Source organism: Citrus sinensis, chromosome 6, assembly GCF_022201045.2.
Source record: "Citrus sinensis cultivar Valencia sweet orange chromosome 6, DVS_A1.0, whole genome shotgun sequence".
In the NCBI taxonomy this organism is placed as follows: Eukaryota; Viridiplantae; Streptophyta; class Magnoliopsida; order Sapindales; family Rutaceae; genus Citrus; species Citrus sinensis.
This window is the reverse complement of record NC_068561.1, coordinates 24,532,368-24,555,374: the sequence shown is the minus strand read 5'-3', so window position 1 is coordinate 24,555,374 and position 23,007 is coordinate 24,532,368. Positions and strand designations below refer to the sequence as shown.

Below are 23,007 nucleotides of genomic sequence, written 5' to 3'. Positions count from 1 at the left end.
GACGATACTCAAAGCCATTGTTTTTTCGATCAAATTTAAGAGATGCTCTTTGTAATTTAAAGACGTAGTTTATACTTAAAAGCAGAGGTCCATCTAGTTTGCAACAATCGGCATTTATTTCTTCGATCAAATCCGCCTGTAAAACCCCACCCACTGCGAGTAATTTTGTGAATTGTCAGCAGATTTAGTATTTTTAACTTATACCCCTTGTAGGTTGGGGGTGGGTATGATATTGAGAAAAAAAAAATCTACCGAACACAAGTGTAGCTATTCGCCAACCCGCATGGCCAAATTTTTATTTTGATTATTTATATTTTTTTTTATTTTCAATCATAAAATTACATTCAAAATATTACTAATAAATAAGTTAAAGTTTATAATTTTTAAACCTAACTTATCTCATTGTACCATATCTAATAAACTCTTAATAAGTAGAAGTTTTATAATTTTAAAGTTTAAGATTATTGATATTTTATTTTAATTTGATTGATTTTATTTGTTTTGCTCTAATGACTTGAACCTAATGATTACTAAATAAAATTGAGTTTTTATTGTTTAATTAATTGTTAATGGTAGTTGTATAAAATTTACTTATTAATATTATTGATAATACTCGTATATTGATTAAAAGGTGGAGAAAGACATTGATATTAGTGATGATGATTTGTTTACAATAGAAATATTTTATGTATTTGTTTCAATGTTGAAATTTTAATTTCTTATTTACATTGATAAAATCTAAAATTGAATATTGTATGTAGAATTTTTAGGTCATTGTTATAAAATTATAATTTGGATTATATAATTTAAGTTTTTATGAATTATTAAAAATATTTTTTTAAATTTATGATTTTAAATGAGAAAATCCGTACAAACCCATAGTAGATGAGTTTTTATTCTTTAAAAAATAAAAATCCGTTGTGGGTGGGTTTGGTAATTTATATTTTTTGCGGTGTGGATTTAATAATGATAAACCTATAGCGGGGTGGTGTCTATTATCATCCTTATTTTTAAGTGGTTTGCCCCAATTTTGATTTGTTTAACTTTTGTTCATATAGAACTTCGTAAATTAAAAATTGGGGGCCATTTTGGGGTTCCACATTAGGACGATGGTGCCATTGGGAGTTGAAGGATCAAGAAGCGTTGGTTAGGAGAGTGCTCACTAGGAATGAAAGTTTGAAATTTCTTTTGTAATCGGTAGTAAATTTGTTGTACCTCATGCTTACATATATCACGACGGCAATGAATAACACAATATAACAATGTTCCAAATTAAGATTTGAAATAGTTTCAATATGATATTATTTTGCATAAGAAATATGGGTTGTAAACCTATAATCGAGATTATGATTGGGGATAAGATAACATATATCCCCAGGAAAATAATAATGATAAAAAAAATTCTAAGCAATTTGCTGTGTGTTGTCAACTTTACCCAATCAAGAAGCCCTAACTTCATGATCAACTGGAACAAAAAAGGAGTCATTATTTTTTTATTTTTTATTTAAAAAAAAAGACACTCCACTTGAAGAATCCAAATTTCTTCCATTTTATTGGTTCTTACAATCCACGCGCCATCTTAGTGAGTGAGAAATTTTAATTCATTCTGTTAAACTAGATATCAAAACAATAGCATGTCTGATCGCTACAACTCAACACCGTCTGGTCTAGCTTGCATTTTCAAGACGGGGTAATAACATTTGGATTCCTACTCTTTTACAATTCTTATGTAATTACATATGTTATACATTTATATCATATAGGTCCTAAACTTTTATCCAAATAACATTTTATACAGTATACATCCTCCCTATTTTGATGTTTGGTGAGAAAATCATTTTCTATTTTTTAAAAGTAAATATCTCATTTGTGAAATATGTTTTTATAGTAAATTTTACTTATATTTGATCAAGATATTAGTTTGAGAGATTTTATTAGAAATAATAAAATTATTTCAATAGATAAGTCTTTTAAAGCCATATTATGAAATGAATGAAATAAAATTATCAAATAAATAAAAAATATTTTGACAATTTAAAAAAAATTTCAACATTAACTCCTAAAAATCTAAAATTTAAAAATTTATTTGTAGATACAAAATAATTTTTACACTCCTCAAAAATTTTTATAAAAAAATTAAAAATTAAAAAATTTATGAAATTAAATAACTAATTATAATTATTGAATAAATTATACTAAACATATACATTTTTTTATGAACAACCTATTTAGTGCAAATAAAAATATTATGCTTGTCTTGGAAATGTTGAAGAAAATGAGGTAACTAGATGTTATTATCCAAAAACAAGTTCAAACACGTGGCACATTTCATTGTCTCAAGCTCACTGACTTCCTTGACTTTTCAAGTTCATTTTTCTCCTGCTTCAACTGAAGCTTTGTTTAATTTGGTTCATGGAGAGATTTCATTGAGTGAATAAGAGAAATGAAAGGAGAAGGGAAGATGATGTTTAAGTCTAAAATGAAATGGGTAGGCTTAATTGGACTAATTCTATCTACTTTTTCTCTTTTAGTTCATATTTTTCTCGCAAGATTCACTGAAGATGGCGTTTCAGAGTACCAATCATCAGTCACAATCTTTTCTTGGCGACCCATTTTTGAAAATGCTGAGTTCTCTAAAACTGTAAGCAATGTGTACCATTTTAGCTGCTTCTAAATCACAAAGATCTCAGTTTTATTCTTCTCTCTATTTTTGCTTTGCTATGATTTTGTCTGTTTGGTTACATGGTGATTATATCATGTCAAGTTGAAATTTTTTTACACTACCGGCGTTAAAGGTTTTATTTTCCTCTGATTTTTGGGTTATGTTAACTGAGTGCCAATTGCGGGCAGATTCTTTTGTTGCTACATGAATGGACATGTGTCTATTGTGTTGCTTGATTGTTGAATGTTTTGGGCTTTATTTGGATCCAGTTCGGTTACTGAGAGGAAAAAATCTGATTCTCCTTTTTGTTTTGGTTTCTAGATGTTATTTCGGATCCATTTTTGGTTTTCTATGTTTCTTTCTCCTTATTGTTTTTTCTATGTATCTATTGAGCAGAGTCCATTGTATAGAAGATTATGGGGTCCAGTAAGGAGACTTGAATCTTTACATCCAGATGCGAGTCCCAGAGGATACTATGCTGGTTAGCTCTTTTTCGCATCTTGTTTATAGTTTTTATGCTGTTGAAAGACTTCTGCTCAAAGGTGGTTGATCTTATATATGCTTAGCGTGAAAATTATAGTTTTTTAGTTTGTCAATAGCTTATTGTAAGATAAATTGTCCTGCAAAATACGAAATGGTTTTAGATATTGTGCTTTTACTCAAGTTTATTACTGTATCCCCTATTAATATACTTCTATCTTTCTCGAATTTGATGTTGATGATTATAGTTTTCGATCTTCTATCAATCTACTTGTAGTGAAAGATAGAAGAAAGGGGAGTGTTATGAGAGGGGAAAATTTTCAGTTTCAGATGCATTTTCAATTCTCTATATTTTGTACTCATGGTTTAAGCATTAATGAGCACATAATGAAAGCATATCTCTAACAGATCCCAGTTATCGGGCAAATGGGTTTATCTTTGTGAGAATACAAGGCGGCTTCCATGAGATCAGGAACTCTGTAAGGATATTGTCCCAATTGCATATTTTCAGTTGCATCCATACATCTAATTTAATCAACGTAATAACTTTTTTCCTAAATGTTTCAGATATCTGATGTTGTTGTGGTTGCTCGTCTTCTAAATGCCACTTTAGTCATTCCTGAGATCCAGTCAACCACAAGTAGTAAAGGAATCAGGTTGCATTTCTTTAATATGAGTGGTGCAATTTGAATTTTTTTTTGGTAATAGTTATATAACTGTTAGCCTTTTCTTTTCAATTAATTTAGCACTTGTTTAATGCAGCTCTCAGTTTAAGAGTTTTGCATATCTCTACAATGAGGAACAGTTCATGGCAGCGTTAGCAAAAGATATTAACATTGTAAAAACGCTTCCAAAAAATCTTAAAGGGGCAAGGAGAAAGAAGAAGATTCCATCGTTTAGAGTGTCATACTCGGCTTCACCGTATTTTTATTTGCATCATGTTCTTCCCGTTTTGATCAAGCATTCAGTTGTTGAACTAGTTGTTTCTGATGGTGGATGCTTGCAGGTAATGAAAGGAATTGTTTTTCTTTGAGCTAATGACTCAAGTTTGAACCTTTTCTACTATTCTGTGCCTAATTCATCTGCAAGGCTAACTGATATATTCTCTTTCTCAAGTTAGATAACAATTTCAAAGAAAATGAAAAGGAAAGTGTAGTTTATTGATTCTTGAGATTTTTGTGGATCAAAGATTACTTGATCCTACTTTACATGGTTAATTTAAAGATTTCTGTTTTTAGATAAAACACCAGTCGCATGACTTTTCTTGTGCAGATCTTTTCCCTAGTGGTTTCTTATCTGTTCTATGCACGAATATTTGTATCTGGTGTTGCATGGTGAAAATGATGGGGAATCTTTCTTCTCTCAATCTCTGGGACTTCAATATTCTTATTCACTTTCATTATTCTGTCAAATCATGGTTGAGTTTATGTATTAACGAGCTATTGTTTTCTCTGGGATCTGAGTCAGGCCAGTCTTCCACCGCATCTTGAAGAATACCAAAGGCTGAGATGCAGGGTTGCATTCCATGCCCTTCGGTTCCGACAAGAGGTCCAGGAGCTTGCAACTAGAATTTTGCGTAGGTCAGTGTCTACCCTCATTGCTACAATTCACACAGAATTATTATTAGCTTTTCAGATGCGAGTGATAGTGGTATTGATTTTAGGTTACGAGCTCCTGGAAGGCCATTTATAGCCTTTGATCCTGGGATGATTAGAGATGCTTTAGCATATCATGGTTGTGCTGAGCTCTTCCAGGTACCTTTTCAAACCCTGAAGGCATGCTGGATTATTTGAATTATATATGCCTTTGTGATTGAAGCTTACCTGGCATTGACATGTTATTCTATTTTGGAGCTCTTCCTAAGGATGTCCACACTGAACTCATTCAGCATAAACGAGCTTGGATGATAAAACGTAGGATGGTCAGAGGGAAACTATCTGTAAATTCAATGGAACTACGCCTGAATGGTACATGTCCGTTAATGCCAGAAGAGGTGAGAAATTATTTGGGACAGTGGATTTCATATGCTTCTGGGTTGGTACTTTATTGCACACAAAAGAATGAATGCTTATGTTGTGCCCAAGTCGTCATTCATTTTGATGCTTTCTTTCTTTCTCCAATCTGATTTACCCATTGGAGAGATCTTACATAGAGATTTTTTAGGGCTCTCCCAATAAATCTTTCTGTTTACCACTACATAAAAATGATTGGTTAAAATTTTCTGATATCTACAGGTTGGCATTCTTCTTCGCGCATATGGATACTCGTGGGACACGATAATATATGTATCTGGTGGAGAAGTTTTTGGTGGCCAGAGGACACTAATTCCTCTTCATGCAATGTTTGCAAATGTTGTTGATAGGACTTCCCTCAGCACTGCTTGGGAGCTCACTAGAATTTATGGCCGTGAGGCTAATCTTATAGATCCAAAGACTCCACTATCCGTTGAGGAAGAAGAGAAGCATGAGTCATGGAAAAATGTTGGTCCCCGACCTCGCCCACTTCCACCCCCTCCGGCTCGTCCCAAGTCATACAACATTGAAGGCTGGTGGGGCTGGGTGGCTGAGAGCGATAATGAGCCTGAAAGTACAGTGATGGAGCTGAGAACAAATGCCCATAAATTACTATGGGAAGCAATTGATTATATGGTTTGTGTTGAAGCGGATGTTTTCATCCCTGGATTCGACCGAGATGGTAAGGGACATCCAAATTTCGCCAGTTTGGTGATGGGGCACCGGCTTTATCAGTCAGCTTCATCAAAAACATACAGACCTGACAGGTAATAGTCTTTATTCAGAAGTGTGCATACACATTTATAGTTTTATCATACAAGTGTATATTATTTTGAGAAGAGGGAACTGTAACCACCCCTCCCCCCAACCATCACATGCAAATGTACAAATGAGAAGGCTGCTAATCTGAAAACTCATTAATCCATTTATTGTCCTCCTGTGCTTCCCTAAAATGCTGCTCTTTTTCTAATCTTGCACTCTTACACTGATTAAATAGTGTAACCAAGTTACCTCCACACACTGCAATTGAAGTTCTTTGATTTTTTGACTTAATTCTGGATCAGTAATGGATCTCCTCCTTGTATAAACCTTCTAGGTATGCCTTTATCTGTGCATACCTGTATACCCAGTAGAAATCTACAATGGTATTAGTATAAATCATTCTCATATAGCTTGGATATATCTATGAGCATGTATTATAGCAAACTAGAGGTTGTATTGGTTGAACTGTATTTATTAGTTGAGAGATTAACTAATCTAACCTTTCCTTCAACATCTTCAAAAGTCTTTCCATATTTTTGGACACATATATATTTATATTTCTTATCTTCTGCTTCTGTCAACACAGGAGAAAAGTTGTCAAGCTGTTAGAAGAGACTAGAGACCACTTGTATCAGGCAAACCATACCTGGGTAACATCTATACGCAAGCATCTAAGAAGATCTTTGCTTGATGGACTGACAGAAGCATCCACAAAGTCAAAGTCATTGTCAGTTCTATCACATCCAGTCCCTGAATGTTCATGCTTGAAATATGATCCTACAGAATCGTATGTTAATGCTTCAAGTCCTTCTCACTCCCAACTTCAAGCTACACTTGGTGCTGTACACCATTGCCCTGCTTGGATGGACAGTCAAATAATCTCAAGGTCGAAAGACAAGGAGAGTGAAGAGGACCTTGACGAAGATGATTCCTCATCGTCTGGATTATTTTTCAGGCATAATGGTTCAAATCATGAAAGTGGTGGTGGAGAAATAAACAAAGAAGAAGCTCAATTGGAGGATCAGGAAGAAGAGAGTGGAGAAAAATAGTGAGAGCCTATTTTAGATACGGTACTGGTCTCTCCAGTGGTACATTTTCAGCTTTGTATGCAGTTATGTAAAATTTTGCCAAGTTTAATTCGCTAATATGAAGGAGCATTGAAGAGTCTCGGCTTCTGTTTTGGAAAAGAAGCAAGATTTCTGGTTGTAGTTCCAGAACTGCGTTACTCTGGTCCGTGACCTTAGCTTGTATCAGTTCACATCCATCAGCTCTGGTATGAAGCACTTATACTACTGCATTGGATTATGCAATTTAGGTCAAGCCATCTTTGTGAAAAGTGAGTGTCTATTTAAACCCGCAACCAGTTTTGATGTAGTCTAGGTTGTAGCCTAGGACGTTTTCAATAGAATACTAAGTTTGATTTGTCATTCTTAGGAAGGTCCCTCTAATTTTCCGAAGCTATTTTATGCTGGAAACTAATGTAACATGGTCAAGAGTAGAAATAGATGTTCGTGTTTAATCCTTTATTGAATACACAAAATCTTTTTGTGTGTAGCTTAACCTTTGCTGCCAATGCATTCAATTAACATTATGTATTTAAATTAATCTTGTTTCACTAAATCACGACAGTCGTATTAAGTTGAAAGCACAGTTCTGAGCCTTAGTCATCATCTTCTTTTTGTTTCCAGTTGTGATGAGAAAACTTTGCTCTTGTAAAACTTTTGAGTGAACAACCACTCTTGCGAAAGCTGAAATAGTTCTTTTGTGGTTCTCTTATTTTGCTATATGGTGGTTACACCCACCATCTCCGATTCTTAATATATATGCATGAATATTTTCCTTGGTTTAGTGGTGTTGGTTGTCCTCTCTGTATAGCATATTCTGTGCATGAAAGTGGTTGAAAGCATCAGTTTATGGCTTACATATTATTTTTAGTTTGGTTGGAAACCCAATATGTTAATGGTCCGTCTCACGGACTCACATTCTCACTTATTATCTTGTCTGGAAGGCCATCTCCAGGTATGGTGGGTTACAACTATTCAGTTGTCCTAACGTGCAGTATGTACACCAGAAGCGCTTCTGTTACTATTCAGTGGGCCAAAGAACAGAAAGTACTTGGCAGATTCTAATCAACACAATTGACGTTCCATGCAACCGCAGTCTAGAAACTACTGAGAAACTATGCATGAGAAGAAAAGTGAGCAAAATCTTTCCAGTTTCAGCGGTCAACCCCACTTGATCCCCAAGAAACCTGTTCTATATAAATGGCTAATTGCACGCCTTACTAAAATCGAACAAAGCCGAAGCGCGCACAATCCTCAGAAGTTTTAAAGTAGCCAATTATTTGCCTCACGCACGTTCTTGATTCCTTCAATATTCATAAACTTTTTTGTATTTTAAGTATCCATTTCAAGATGAGCAAAGATATATGGTGCACATCTTTCTTAAAGTTGCTTTCTTCGCTCTTCCATGCAACCGCCGATACCGAAACATCTAAAAGTGCAACGACTGTAACATCTTCCTCGCCAGAGGCAGCAATAGTAGCTGCAGCTAACCATTTCTCATCTGTTCATAAGTTACGCTTCTGCTGATGATGATAAAGGCACGTGTAAGCTGCGTAACCAAGAACTATTGGTGCGTTGGGGAATTGAGATGTGCACAAAAATACATTATGAGGGTGGCAAAAGATAGTACTGATCAAAACAAGGTGTTCATTATACTCATAGGGTAGCGTTGATGATATAAGATTTTCGTAATGCCAGAAGTAAAACTCGACTCGTGACGGAGTAAATATATTTGGAGTGTAAGAAGAACTTGTTATGATTCGTGTCTTTCGCAAACCAATGAAATAAAAATATCTACTTTCAATTGAATATTGTCGTTTTTGCTTTTTCACCTTTTTGCCACTTGATTGGCAAAATTAGAACTAGTAAATCGACATAAACGCCCTAACGTGCGGACCTATTTAATGAAATAAACAAACTATGTTCTCGTTTTATAACAAAGTACAAGTACAAGGACTTGGATGATAATTATCTGAACAACAATTAAACGTCACTAACCACGCGCATGTTAACACCCAGAACAACCCATGTCAAACCGAAAAGCAAAAATAATTAATTAATGAACATAAATTAATCAATAAAATAATTAATTAATTCTATTTCTTTTAAACAGTCCTGCCTAGGGCTTCAGCACTCATGTCCTGACTCCTGACTCCTGACTCCTGCGCTGACAAAAGAAAGGTAATAATAATAATAATAACAACAAAAGAAATTATATCTTTTTTTTTTTTTTTGGGCCCTCGTGCCAATTCGGAGCTTCATTTCCCTGGCCACCGTCCGCGTTTCAATTGTCAGCGTTGCAGCGCAACGACGTCGTTTCGAGAATCGGTGTCTGCAGTTTCACGAAATGGTAAAGTCTTCGAACAATTACCTCGAAGAGGACGAAGAAGCCGACTTGTACGACAAACATGTTAATAGAAACAACTCCTCTTCGTACAAAGGTATATACGAATACGTATACGTGCAAGTGTGTGTTTCTATAAGAGTGAGTTACAGTGTTATTTATTTGTTTATTTTTTTATTCGGTGCAGGGGAGGGAAAGAGTAGTGAGCAGAAGGCGACTACGCACCGGTCGAAGCATTCGGAGACGGAGCAGCGGAGGAGGAGCAAGATTAATGAGAGGTACAAGTTTTGATTTTTTTCTTTCCCCGTTTGTTGAGTGATTTGTTCTTAATTGTTTGTTCAGCGTCTGAGATGAAGTTAAAGGAATGTATTTGAAGTGTGAGTTATGGTGAGATTATGAGCGTGTTTAGTGTGTTTTGATTCATTAATAATGATTGAAGTGCTTTTTCAAAGAGCACTCGACAGGTACTTCTGCTTTTCAGGAGCTTGGCGCTACTTTCTCTGCAAATGGACTGAGTTTTCCAAATGGTTGAATTAAGCTTTTGAAAATTTTATCTATTTTCCTATTCTAGAACGTAATTTTTCTGTGTGTTTTGGTTAGACTTAAAAAATGAATGTTTCAGAAGTCAAAAAATGTATTTTCTAAATCATACCCTAATGTCTTTTAGTGCTGGTTGTCAATAATGACTGGAGGTGGACGGCTATGCAAGAGAAGAAATTAGAGTGCTGATTGATTGCAACCAATTTAAGATTTTGATGGCTGGGAGCTGAGTTATTTTTTGAATTTCAAGCACATTTATTTTCAAGATTGACACTTTCTTTTCCAGCCAAATTTACTCTTTACTACTTGGATATGTTACTGGGGTGCAAAATGTTAGATAATTTTGCTGTCAGTTTATTACTGCTTTGCTTGCTTTGGTTTAATTTTAACGCTGTCATTATATTTGTCGGGTTTTAGCACTCGGAGAGATCAGAATATTGGTTTTCGCAGTTATTACACATATATTTGCTCCTTTCAGATGCCACTCCAGTCTTCATGTATGATTAATATGTTGACAGTGATTTGCTCCTACCTGAAGAAACAAGTATGTTTTGTATGACAGATTTCAAATGTTGAGAGATCTCATACCTCAAAATGATCAAAAAAGAGACAAGGCTTCGTTTCTTTTAGAGGTACACCACACAGCCAAGTTTTGTCTACGCATACAAATATTTGGGCGTGCTCTCTTTTTGCCATTTTAGTTTTGTATTCTTGTGAATGAGTTGAAGAACAACTATATTTATGTGCAGGTGATCGAGTACATTCAGTTTTTACGAGAAAAGTTGCAGATGTATGAGGGACCATATCAAGGGTGGACTCAAGAGCCAACAAAGTTGACACCATGGGTAGAAATTTTCATGCTTAAAGAGTGTGTGTGCATGTGTGTGGTGGGCATATTATGATGCAAGAAATTTAAGCTTTTCCTTATCCATGTCTAATTCTGTCTACTCATGAGCTTGGTGTGTTTGATGCTGTGCTAACCTCTGTGTGTGCACGTGTTTTCATTGTCTTTTCTTGATGTATCTTTATGCACTGTTATGAAACACATTAATTCATATATGTTTCCTTTCAAAGTGGAATTACTAATGGATTTCCATCTATTTGAACAGAGAAGCCATAACGGGCCTGCAGAAACCTATATGGATCAATCCCAAGTTATAAAGAATGGTTCTGGTCATGAGAATAGCGTTATTAATCCTGGAATGCTCTCAAATCCACAGAATTCAATGGAATCTGATTTGGACACAGCTGCAGCCTATAAAGCTACTGATTTTTCCCCTGGGTCTGCTACTACAATGGTTCCCCAAAATATGCATGCACAGCAGAATATGTTTGCTCCTGTTGGGAGGGGTGGCATGCCTACCCAACCTTTGCAGGAATCTGTTTCTGATGTTGAGAATATGGTCTACCAACCCCAAACGCAATTGTGGCAGGGAAGATCATGTGCAACAGAGTGTGCTGTTCCAAACGGTGCACTCAATGATCAGGACTTGATGATTGAAAGTGGATCCTCTAGCATGTCAAATGCCTATTCTCAAGGGTGAGCCACAATTGTTTTTTTTTTTTTTTTTTGGCATTAATTGTCAAATCTAGCATATTTTTACATATTTGTCCTTCTAGAGTTTCAGGTATCTGGCCATGTTTATTTCGAGATTTTTATGTTTGTATATACTCTGCACTGTGGAGTGTTCTTTACCTGAGACTTCTTCACAATCATTCCTTCTAATTGCTTTTATACATGTTGTGTCTTTCCCGACTGAAGTTTACGTATAATGCTTTTAATATTTGATGCTCTCTTGCAGCCTTTATTTATCAGAAGTTTGCATTGTGTTCAGTAATCAGTTTAATCCCTTTTTTGCTCAGTTGATGGTCTTCTTTCTGTTTTCAACCAATTAAAGATTTAAGTTTCATGGAATTTGACTCGTGATTTGCAATCTAATTGGTGGTTTGGACTATCAATTAATTTTCACCAGTTCTTGATTCTGCATTCCTGTGTCTCATCCAAAGAGAAATTGTTCAGCTGGATTTTCTATATTACATATTACCCTTTGATGTTTTCATATTTTGACAGGATATTGAATGCTCTGACCCAAGCCTTGAGATCATCAGGTGTGGATCTGTCACAGGCCAGTGTCTCAGTGCAAATTGATGTTGGCAAAAGGGCTAATGATGGGTCAACTGCCATGGCATCTAGCTCAAAGGTCATTTACATAATCTTCGACCTAGCTTTTAAGACCTACTTTCTACTATCAGTACATCAGAGTCAATATCACTGAGATTCTGTATTATTTCCAAGATACGAAACTCCAACTATAACAGTTCTGGGTTACATTTTGTCCATCTGTGAAACCTTAATTCCTTTTATTTTTCTCCCTTTTTTTTTATTTTTCTCCTCGATAGTTTATTTGTCTTTCATCCAGGATAATGACTCGCACTATCAGAACAACCAAGTAATGGCACAAACTGGAGTTCGGAGCTTTAATGAGGACTCTGATCGCACTCATAAGAGGCTCAGAACAGAACTAAGCTAGTTTGTTGTCCTGGATGCAGCACTTTCATCGTCTTGCTGTTATGATTTGGTTCATCCCAAGTTCGAAGGTGACCATGTCCAGACAGAATTGTACATGCTTCTCTTTAGCTTGCTGGATTGCTTGGGATTCTCCTGGGAAAAAATATGCTATATATATTCTTTTATTATACGAAATTCAGATAGAGGGGCTTCCATGTGTATAATGAGAAGCTAATTCGATCATTAGTGGTATCCGTTTTAATGCGAAACTCCTTGCTACCGTTACTGTTTTATTGGGCATTTTTGTGTGATGGCTTTATCTCCATTGTTGCCGGTTTGCTTTCAGATTCTTAAGAGTAATTGTCGGAAGAAGACAAAGCTACTAAAAACTATTTGATTTGGATTTTAAACGAAGGTAAAATCCTCAAAACTCTCTTATGTAATTTATTGTTCATCAAAGTGTACACAGTACAAAATTCATCAAATTTGGGATGTAAATCATCATCTAAATGTTTATATGAAGAGTGGGGTTATTTGAACCCATAAAAATACCCTCTGCACCCATTTATTTATAATAGTTTTTATTACTAAAATAACCTATAACAAAATTACCTTTAAGGGCTTTTTTTTTTTTAATTGAATAAAAATTCTGCATAAGTATAGCTTTTTAAACCTTCCTGAAAATGGGTAAAACAATCAAAGATTAAATCAATTCAGAATAAAAGAACTTCATTCTATCATTTAGAACTTCTAGTGAAAATATTATACAAGTTCTTTTACTAGTTGTGGTATGTAATTTTTTTTATTTTTCCCAAATTGATTTTACTTGAATCAAAGGGAAGAAGAAGACTTGTTGGCGACTTGCTGGTAGTTGTAAAGGGTTATTTTTACATACTTCCCCTGAGGTTTCATGTAATAACAGTTTAACAGAAAGTATGGTGATATTATTACATCCCTCCCCTGCCGTTAGTATTCCTGTCAGTTGACTGTTTATGAGCCAAGAAAATGACAAAAATACCCCATTAATCCCAACTAGTATTTGGCATTTAAGGTAAAAACAATTAAAAAATGCTTCCCCAACCAATTCAACACCTTCATCCCATCCTCAAACGCAGCGGGGAACTGATTCTCCGGCGCCAACCTTTACCCAACCACCACAACAATCACATCACAGAGCCTTGCGATTCTCCCACTCACCCACCCGCTACCGTGGAACTGCAACATTACTGGTAGTTTCCTCCTATTTACATCCACCAGCACATACCCCTTGTGCACATTCGTGGTGGCTAAATGAATTCTTTATTTAAAGGGGGGAGGGGTTAAAAAAAAAAAGGAAGATCGAAGCAATGATTTCTAGAAGGAAACACCACACCGTCTTATTTGAATATTGAAAAAAGCAATAGCAACCAAACCCACAAACAAAACAATTTTGCTATAGTGCTGCTAGTGGATACTAGCTATTTTTCACTAAGAAAATTTTGAAGCCTCAAGTGGAAATGGTCCCCATCGTGGCCCCCATCGTGGTCCCCATCGTACTCTTTTTCCACGCTTCTTAATTCTGCATCCCATTTCCCCCTCCTATTTCCCATTCAAACTCATCGCTTCCTCGTCGGCACTGCCGTAGCCGCTGTAGCTGCTTCTCTGATACTCCTCTTTCCTCAGCCACCACCGCATTCGGGGAGCCGTGGCTGTTCCTCCACAGATGAAGCAGGTCGCGTGGTAGGTCCGCCTCTGCATTCTTCGAGTTCGCGCGCGGTTTAGGTTTTGATTGCGGCTGGAGTCAGGCTCGGGATGGTTTAGTGCAAACTTGGGGAGAAAAATGTGGACTGAGGGCAGCGTAAAAGGATCGATGTGGATATCCTTAGTGGCAACGCCTTCGATGAAAGAAAGATTGGGAGCGGAAACAAATTCCTTGCATCGGGTTGTGACTCCAAAATGATCGGATTCGTCGAGCGGAGATTGGATTCGGTTTTGTAATCAGGGCTTCAATAGAACTTGAAGAACACACCAACTGGGAAATTGTACCTCTAAGCCATTAAGGGGTATTTTCGTCATTTTTCGGCTCATAAACGGTCTACTGACAGAAATACTAATAGCAGGGGAGGGATGTAATAATACCATCATACTTTTTATTAAATTGTTATTACGTGAAACCTCAGGGGAGGTAAGTAAAAATAACCCTAGTTGTAAATAATGTAGGGTTATTTTTGGATTTTAAGATAATTTATGGAGTAAAACATTATTTTTTAAATTCATGTTATGTGTTTATTGAGAACTGGGTGTAAAAAAAAATTATGAGTTCAAATAACCTTACCTTTATATTAAATTTTACCACGTGGACTTTGTCAGACCCATAATCGTTAAAGCTTGTATAATTTGAATAATTTTGGGATTTGAGATAAAAACCGTCTAGATTATAGTCACCAAGAGGCATTCTTTTAACAAGACAAACTCTGTGGCGGCATTGTTATTTTATTTGATGGATATTCATAAAGCTTTTGAAAAAAAATTTGGCACCCACTTTTGAAAGTGGTAGTGTGGTGTGAAAGCAATGTTTGGAGTGCCTGACTTGCATGCATAGCCGTTCATCACCATTAATTTAGTTGACCCAAAAGCCATGTTGTTAATGGGTGATTATGAGTCCTTGGATCTCACCCACAAACATAATTTTCTTGGATCAATAACTGTGGTTCTTTGGATCGCTCACCAATACCATCTCCATCAAACCCAATTTCAAGTTTATGTGAGGATATGCTTCAAGACACTTTCTTGGGATTTTGAATCGTGGATAGAAATAAATGCTCTTCTTGCCATCGCGTGCATAATGGGCAATCATTTTAGAGATCATGTCATCCTTCCTATGGTTATTTTTTGAAAAAGAAAACAATTGTGAGAGAATGGAGCAAGCTCATTTAACCAATTAAATAATGCGGACATGGTTCAGACTTCTAACTATGTGGGATTTGCCAGAACAAACCAGCTGGCTCAAGAAGACCATTAGTCCATGACAAAGCAAAAGATCTCTGATTTCTTGGCTTCTTGTCTATGTTAGCACATGTAATGCTACTATTAAGGTCTTCTGGCATAAAAAAATTTATTGACAGAAGGTTGCCGAAATATCACTTTTCTTTCTTTACGATCACATGCCACAAATAGTTTATCATTTCTCAGATTTAAATCGAGAGAGAAAATGCAGAGAAAATTTGTTGAACGTTCATTATTTCTGGTATACATTTGATGCTTTTACAACAATCTAGTTTTGATCTGTCATTTACCCGCCTCAGATTCTATATATGGACTTGACTGCTCAAGATGTAAAAGATTATTATTTTTCCTGCAACACTTGTCAAGAATGTCTAGGATAAGGCCTAAAGCTCTGTCATAACTTAATTTTCAAGAACTGAAGTAGGCCACTTTCTTTGATAAATACGCATAGGTACACGTATAAATGGGGTTAATCATCTGATTGGCATGACGAAAAATCATGTGTTCCTCGATGGTTCATCTAACTGTTGCAAGCATTCACGCGGATTGGCATAGAAATAATCTTCTTCTTTCGGTTTATCAGGTATCACAACTCGTGCTTTCGGGTTCCCCATCAAATCAACATGAACTTCCTTCACAGTTGAAGAGAACTCATCCCAGCTCATCGATCCATTGTTATATTGATCTATTAGATCAACCAGTTGCCTTCTGTTCAACAAAATCGTTTTCTTGAAGCCTAAGAATCTGAAAATTTTACAAAACAGAACACAAGAAACCAAGACTTGATTAATTAATGTTCCAATAATTGTACTAACACAACACAACGCAAAGCATAATAATTTTTTATTTTACCTTCTATGGCCTTCAACAACTTTAGCCATGTTACCATCATATGTAGGAATGAATATATCACTTTCAAGGGATACAAGGTAATCTAGTGCTGCCATTTGGGAAGAATGGTTTTGGAAAAACTTCAAATCTGATTTTAGCAAAGTCTCTTTTCTCACCTGTTGCATAAGACCGTGTGAAAGTTTAATCAAGGGATGTACGCTAAAGTAAATATGAAGTTGATTTTGCATTCTTTTTTGACTCACCAAATTTGGAAAAGCCTCTGCCAAAGCTGCCATTCTTCTTTGGCCACCATAGATTTCTCCAGCAGCTATGTAAATTTGGACATTGTGATCAATGCCCAATGCAGTTAAAACTAGAGCAGTTTCCTCAGGTGTCAAAGGGCACAATCCTTCTTTTCTTTTCATCTCCGAGTTTATAACCTTTTCCTTCCACCATGGATACGCATATCTTAACAACATGTTAATGCGACAGTCAACAGACACTTGATAAACATAAAGTGAGACAAGAAATCGTATCCAAAATGGTTACTTACCTCATTTGGGTTAATTCTTCCACCTCTTCAATGTTACAGCCATGAGTGCAGCCAGAAAAAGCCAGCATGTCCATTTCATACCTGAGATGAAGAACCAGAAAAGGGCCTTTTTCCCTCAAAATCTTCACAACCCTTCTGCCTAATTCTTCAATCTGAGAAGTAAATTTTAATGCCTTGAAATTTACACGGCAACGCAACTTCTGAAACTCAAGGGGCAGTCCGTTATTAGCAAGCCTAGCATCAGTTTTGTTTAAATGTACAACTTTGTGTTTTTGCAGCAGGGGAAGTATCTGTCAGCAGAATCAAAATATTTCAACAAGTTAGAGTTGCATCAGCAAACAAATAAGTCCATCTTTATGACATATCTCCATGGAACTGACCTGATTATGGTAATAAGAAATATCTGACCAACTGATGGGTGGCAATGAATATAACATTCCCAATTCAACTCTTGTTTTAAGCCTTGGTGGCAATTCTTTCAATATTCGAACCTCGTCTCTCAATGACGCAATGAAATGATCAACATCAAATATGTCTTTGAACTCACTGTTCATGTATAGAGAATCAATCAGAGAAAATTAAGGGCTGTTTTGAATTGGAATTGAGAGTAGTTAACAAAATAAAAATTACTCAAAACTTAATATACCTTGGATCATTCCAGAATGAAGTTTTATCCAGCTCCGGCACAATAAGAGTTACATTCAAGTATCTAGCAATAGCGACCATGTCACATATCTGCAAAAATAAAAAAGTTCAGAAAGCAATTAAACAAATGGACACAGTATAAATTGCAGTGTTATCAGATTATCAAAACAAGCTAGAAATCAAACTCACAGCAGCTCTCATTTGATTGAGTCCTCCATTACAAGAAACCATCAAATAACCGTTATTTTTATAGACCCCTGTAGAACAAACAAACGTTCCCGGAATTAGAAAATACAAATTATGACGGAAAATTAATTTTCCAGGAAAAGAATAGAAAGAAGCAAAATATTGAACTTACTCTTCGGTGGAAGAACAATTTTAGCAGGAAGAGGAGAAAATTGAGCAGCCAAAGACAAATCAGAATCATGACTAAAACAAGAAGGCCAGCCTTTCAACAATCTTGGCCCCCACATCTCGCCTAATGCCATCAACTGAACAACACAAGTCCATAGCAAAATACTTGTGATTGCCCTAATCATCCATAGCTTAACCCGAGACTGCGAGACAGCCATTGGTGAATGCTTCATCAGCTTACTATTATTAAACTTTAATCCCATCGTCATCAAGTACTCTTGTAATTCACACTTATTATTAGTGTTATTCTCACTAGGCCTCTCTACTCTGCACATTGTACACATCACACATAACACATAATAGCCATTCCTTCCAATTCAGTTCATTCAAGATTCAATATCAATTATCAAGAATCATTAAACAATATTGAGTATTGAATTTGGTGAAATAAGAAAAAAAGAAAGAAAAAAGAATGCTATCTCCTTCGGCACAAGACAAGCTACTGCTGATGATGCTCCAAGAAACTTGATTAACATAACAAACTACACTTCGGAACACTAGAACTCCCTCGATAATCATAAAACTTCTGCATTAAAAAACAATATCAGAAGCTCAGCTTCATAGCAAACTCCATGCAAGTTGTTCCACTGAAGAATGGGAGGAGTGGGGTGTGGTTTCTTGATAATCCGGTGGCGTTTTCCGACCAGATCCCGGCGAGAGGGTTGTCGGAGAATTCAGTGAAAGAGAAGAGGCGGGGAGAGAGAGAGAGAGAGAGGAGAGTTTTTTTTTTGTTTTGATAATTGAGGCTGGCTATAAATTGACGTTGTGGTCATTACACACATACATTACGTACATAATAACAAACAATTGAATGTAAAGTGAATGTGAAGTGAAGTGAAGTGAAGTGAAACGAAACAAATAAATATTAAACAAAGCCAGTTATTAAGGCGCAAGCGTTGCATTTACTATAGAGATTGGGTTTTTGCTACGAAAAAGGTTGAGAAAGTATATATCATCACCATTCACCACTCACATTGAGACAATTTTTGCTTTGGTAATTTTTTTTTTTTCTGATTTCACTTAATTGACCTTTTTGAAAAATGGAGAAACTATTGTAGTTAATGAGGAATGACTCATTATAGTAGGTAGTGATTTTGAAAGATGGATTGCTTTTTTTTTTTTTTTTTGGTGACGATAAAGTAAATCTTGTAAAAATTGATGTATATTTTATACTTATAATTTATTCTCGGATTCGACTACAGTGCCCAAACTATGAAAGTATGAAGTAAGATGCACAAAAAGTACCGTGATCACAGACAGCCTTTTTTTTCCCCTTTTTTATTACTTTTAATTATATAAATTAAAGAGTGAAAAATAGCTTGTTGGGAGAAAGATAAGGTCTTTCAAAGTAATATGTTATTTGGCATCCAAGGGTCATATCATTTAGTTATACCAACATATATTCTTAATTAATTGATACCATAATTATAATGGTTTTGAAGTACATGTTATATAACAATATTATGTAGTTCTTTTGGTTCTTGTAATATTATGTTATTATAATAAATAATTCATTAAAGTATGGACTATGATATTAAAAACAAGTATGAACTGAGAACATGGGATGACTCGTCATAATTATTACTATTTTTTTGTATTATGATGATGATGATATATATATATATATATATATATATATATATATGATATTTATTACCTCCAATGTAAAATAACTTTATTTGATATTTAATATTCCTATCATGCAACCCACAAATACATTGACCCCAATCATAATAATCACAACAACAACCAATTCTAAATGCATGTAGGATGTAGCATATTATAGGTTCCACCGACAGTCTTCCTTTGGCAAATTTGCTCATGAACATGAAAATATATTTCATCTAATACCTTTTTTTTTTTATATGTCAAATTTAGAGATTTATTTGATGTAGTTATGATGTCTTTGTTTGTAAAGAACACGTAGTTAAAACATATACCAACATTATATGGACAAGGGACCTTCCCAAATCCCAAACATTAATGTATTAACACCCAACAGAATTTGATATAAGATTAATGTCCATGTACCCTCAAATTAAATTTTGATGATTTTTTTTTTCTTGATATTCTTATCATCTTAATTGATATAACGTCTAAGTCTTTTGTTTAATCATGTCTGCTAGTGACATTTTTGCTTGATCCATATTAAGACAGTGGATTGCATGTACGTTGCTATATTATAATTGACACCTTCATTTACAATTATAAGAAATAGAGAAAACATGTATTTACTCACTTGGGTAAAAAACTAGCTAGTTCCTTACAAGCAAATGTATTCGAGTAACAATAAAATAATTAAAAGGCAAATGTAAATAAATTCTTAACCTACAAGGATAAGAAATTAATAACATATTCATTCCTTTTTTTTTTATGAATAAATTTGTTTAGAAAGATTATCGATACACTTACTTTTCAGTAAAAAAAAAAGATTTGCTTGCTTTAATCCATTGAAAAAAAAAGGCAGAATAATGGAGTGATTAACGTTAATTTATTCTTAGTTCTAAGCAAAGCATGCAATGCAAGTTGTGATAACGTCGGGATATTGTTTCGGGAGTTTTATATTTGTGACAAAATTAAGCCCCCCGTGATTATTATTCGTGAATTTTTTAAATTGTTACTGGTGAAAATTATAATAATCTATAAAGAAAAAGGAAAGTTGTTTGGAACCTGTGAAAAGCTTGTCGGTTACATGACTTCCTTATATAAATGTATAAACACAAAATAAACCAAATATGGGCATTAAATAAATAAAAAGCCTTTCAATTCATGATTTGGCAGACACACATTTCTCTTTTCAGCTTTTTTTATGCAAATTGAAAAAACAGACGGACAAATTTTCTTTCTCCTTTTGGTTGAGAACCGTCACACATTAAAAGCGCTTCTTAGCCGTATGTATTGATAGGAAGAAGAAGTGCTTTTGGATATTCAATCATGGAACTCTATATTATATTAATATACTTCACTTACCCATAAGAAATTATTTTATTTTGAGAAACGAAATTCTTGAGAATATGCGTATTTAATGTATTCACAGCAGTAGAACCGTGTTAGAGTCTCATCCGCCGAATCAAACTTCCAGTCGAGTCTTACAAAGAAAAATAATAATTTAATTAAAATTACTTGCAGATAGATTTTTCTTTATTATTATTATTATTATTATTAGTTTGGTTGTGTTTTGGGTGGTAGTCACTTATGAAAAAGGATTCAAAGGATTCAAGCATCTTTGTATAGATAATATTTTTCTTCTAAATATTTGAAAGTTGATCCAACCTATTAAAATTAGCCACTATTTCATGGCTAAGAAATCATGATAAATTGTCACTACTTGTAATGTAATATTAAAAATAAAGCCCACGAAAAGAAAAATATGATAAAAGTCTAGTAAAATCTACAAAGGTCCTCATCTCATGATGGCGAGGGACGATTTTGGATTGGGCACAACAATAATGTCCTATCATGAAACTACAACTTACCTTCACCGCACGGCAAAAGAAAAGCAAAAAAAAACTCCTAAAATGGGTTCAATTTTTAAGCATTGGCGACTGGTGAATGGCGGCAATAGGCATGTGTCGATCCCTCTTCGTCTTATTATTTTGTGAAGCGGGGTTAGATATTGGATTGATGGTAAAGTGGTGGATAGGAGATGGAAATGTTGCAGAACTTTTGATGGGTTATCAACTCTCACTCACATGGGCTTTTTTTATTTTTTTTTTAATTTGTTTTCATGCAACATTTCACAAGGCGGCAAATATGTAGCAGATGTTGCAGCTTCTGTTGATAGAGAAGCTTCATTATAATCATAGCTGTCGCCTTTAATTAATGTTGAATTTCAATGGGGTATATAAGTTCACACCCACCAAGGGGTAGCTTGTTCATATTCATTAATAGCCGAATTTTTTTGCCTTACAACAAAATGAACAAGTTTTGATTTTTTTTCACAACTTAGAGTTTGGTATCTACCTCTTCTTGTTGATGGAACTTTCCAGGAATCCGTACAATAATGTGGGACAATCAAATCTAATGAATCATGTGCTAAGTGATCCTTTGGTATCCAAAACTCAGACACAAGCATCTAAACTAGTTATTACTATTTTACTTTTGTATTATTTATTTATCAATACTAAATATAAAACATCTATTTTAAAATATTATTAGTTCTTTTTTTTTCCTTAAAAATCGTAAATTTGGAGGCCGGAATGTTTGGTGAATTTTTTTTTTTTTGAAATATTGAAAAAAATAACGAAAAAATAAAAATATAAAAGTTTTATTGAATTGATGTCAAATTCTTAAAAGACCTCTCTGTCTTAAATAAGATTTTAGTGAAAAAAATTACTTTTTGAATTTCAAGTGATTTTGCACGCATGTTACTATTGATAAATGTAAATATTTGAAAGTTTGGAATAATTTTTTACAAATTTTCAAAAAGTTAGAAAAAAAATTAAAAAATTAGAAGAGCGTACCAAATAGATGTGAAATTAGGGAATTTCACCATATTGATGTGAAACTTTTTTGTAATCCTTTTTGGTAAAAAAAAATCTAAATTTTTTCCCCGGACTCGAAACCAAAGGTTTTTGGGCTTTTTAAGGATAATTTTATGATAAAAAGATGATGATATTGAATTTTGAGCTCATTTTTTTTTTGGCACGTACACAGATATTAGTGAAATTAGACCATAGAAAAAAAGGGGGTCAATTTGGAATAATTTTTTTTTTATTTTCAAAAATTTTCTAAAAAGTCATAGGAAAATTTGTTGGAGTGGTGAAATTCTCGGACCCAATTTGGACAAAGAAACAAATGTTATACCCACGTAGTTTTTTTGAGCCTCTAAAGAGTGATTTTGTGGTTAAAGAGTGATGGTGTTGAAGTTCAATGTGATTTTTTTGCATGCATATAAATATTAGTGAAACGGGATCAAAGGAAAATGCGAGAGTTATTTTCAAGGCCGAAATAATTTTCGAGTGATGATACACTAATTGAGTCAAACCCAACCCCGAGTAAAACCTCAATCTAGACCAAAACAACACAGTTTTGATTCTGAAATTAAAACCCAACGTACGACACAATTTTGGCGCATTATTCTTTTTATTTATTTATTTTTTTTTTTTTTTCAAACAAAAACTAATATTCCGTGATCACAAAACCTTTAATCAAGACCAATACAAGCCACATAACTTGCACTGAACTCCACGATCAAAAGCCACCA

The 23,007-nt window shown here is 34.6% G+C and overlaps 3 protein-coding genes across 5 annotated transcripts; 2 read left to right on the top strand and 1 right to left on the bottom strand.

The window, feature by feature from the left end:
- The first annotated feature begins 2,377 nt into the window (after positions 1 to 2,377).
- Positions 2,378 to 8,789, top strand: LOC102619018 (O-fucosyltransferase 27). The gene is made up of 10 exons (XM_006482381.4): positions 2,378 to 2,641; positions 3,059 to 3,143; positions 3,551 to 3,621; positions 3,710 to 3,798; positions 3,905 to 4,148; positions 4,610 to 4,722; positions 4,806 to 4,896; positions 5,007 to 5,135; positions 5,377 to 5,921; positions 6,503 to 8,789. The coding sequence occupies exons 1-10, from the start codon at positions 2,444 to 2,446 to the stop codon at positions 6,963 to 6,965; spliced, it is 2,028 nt and encodes a 675-aa protein (XP_006482444.1). The 5' UTR covers positions 2,378 to 2,443; the 3' UTR covers positions 6,966 to 8,789.
- Positions 8,790 to 9,004: 215 nt separating this feature from the next.
- On the top strand, positions 9,005 to 12,666 carry LOC102618719 (transcription factor BIM3). 3 transcript variants are annotated; one of them, XM_006482380.4, is made up of 8 exons: positions 9,005 to 9,161; positions 9,276 to 9,421; positions 9,512 to 9,602; positions 10,427 to 10,496; positions 10,614 to 10,709; positions 10,974 to 11,404; positions 11,936 to 12,065; positions 12,285 to 12,666. In XM_006482380.4, the coding sequence occupies exons 2-8, from the start codon at positions 9,328 to 9,330 to the stop codon at positions 12,393 to 12,395; spliced, it is 1,023 nt and encodes a 340-aa protein (XP_006482443.1). In that variant the 5' UTR covers positions 9,005 to 9,161; positions 9,276 to 9,327; the 3' UTR covers positions 12,396 to 12,666. The 3 variants fall into 3 exon arrangements, with proteins under 3 accessions (XP_006482443.1, XP_024955479.1, XP_015387099.1); XM_025099711.2 differs by lacking the exon at positions 9,005 to 9,161 and having other exon boundaries at positions 9,174 to 9,421; positions 12,265 to 12,666; XM_015531613.3 differs by lacking the exon at positions 9,005 to 9,161 and having other exon boundaries at positions 9,176 to 9,421.
- Positions 12,667 to 15,564: 2,898 nt separating this feature from the next.
- Positions 15,565 to 18,602, bottom strand: LOC102618438 (rhamnogalacturonan I rhamnosyltransferase 1-like). Its single transcript, XM_006482379.4, has 8 exons — positions 17,746 to 18,602; positions 17,577 to 17,644; positions 17,389 to 17,477; positions 17,123 to 17,288; positions 16,743 to 17,032; positions 16,453 to 16,657; positions 16,211 to 16,365; positions 15,565 to 16,102 (listed from the first exon to the last, which is right to left on the bottom strand). The coding sequence occupies exons 1-8, from the start codon at positions 18,083 to 18,085 to the stop codon at positions 15,856 to 15,858; spliced, it is 1,560 nt and encodes a 519-aa protein (XP_006482442.1). The 5' UTR covers positions 18,086 to 18,602; the 3' UTR covers positions 15,565 to 15,855.
- Positions 18,603 to 23,007: the final 4,405 nt, after the last annotated feature.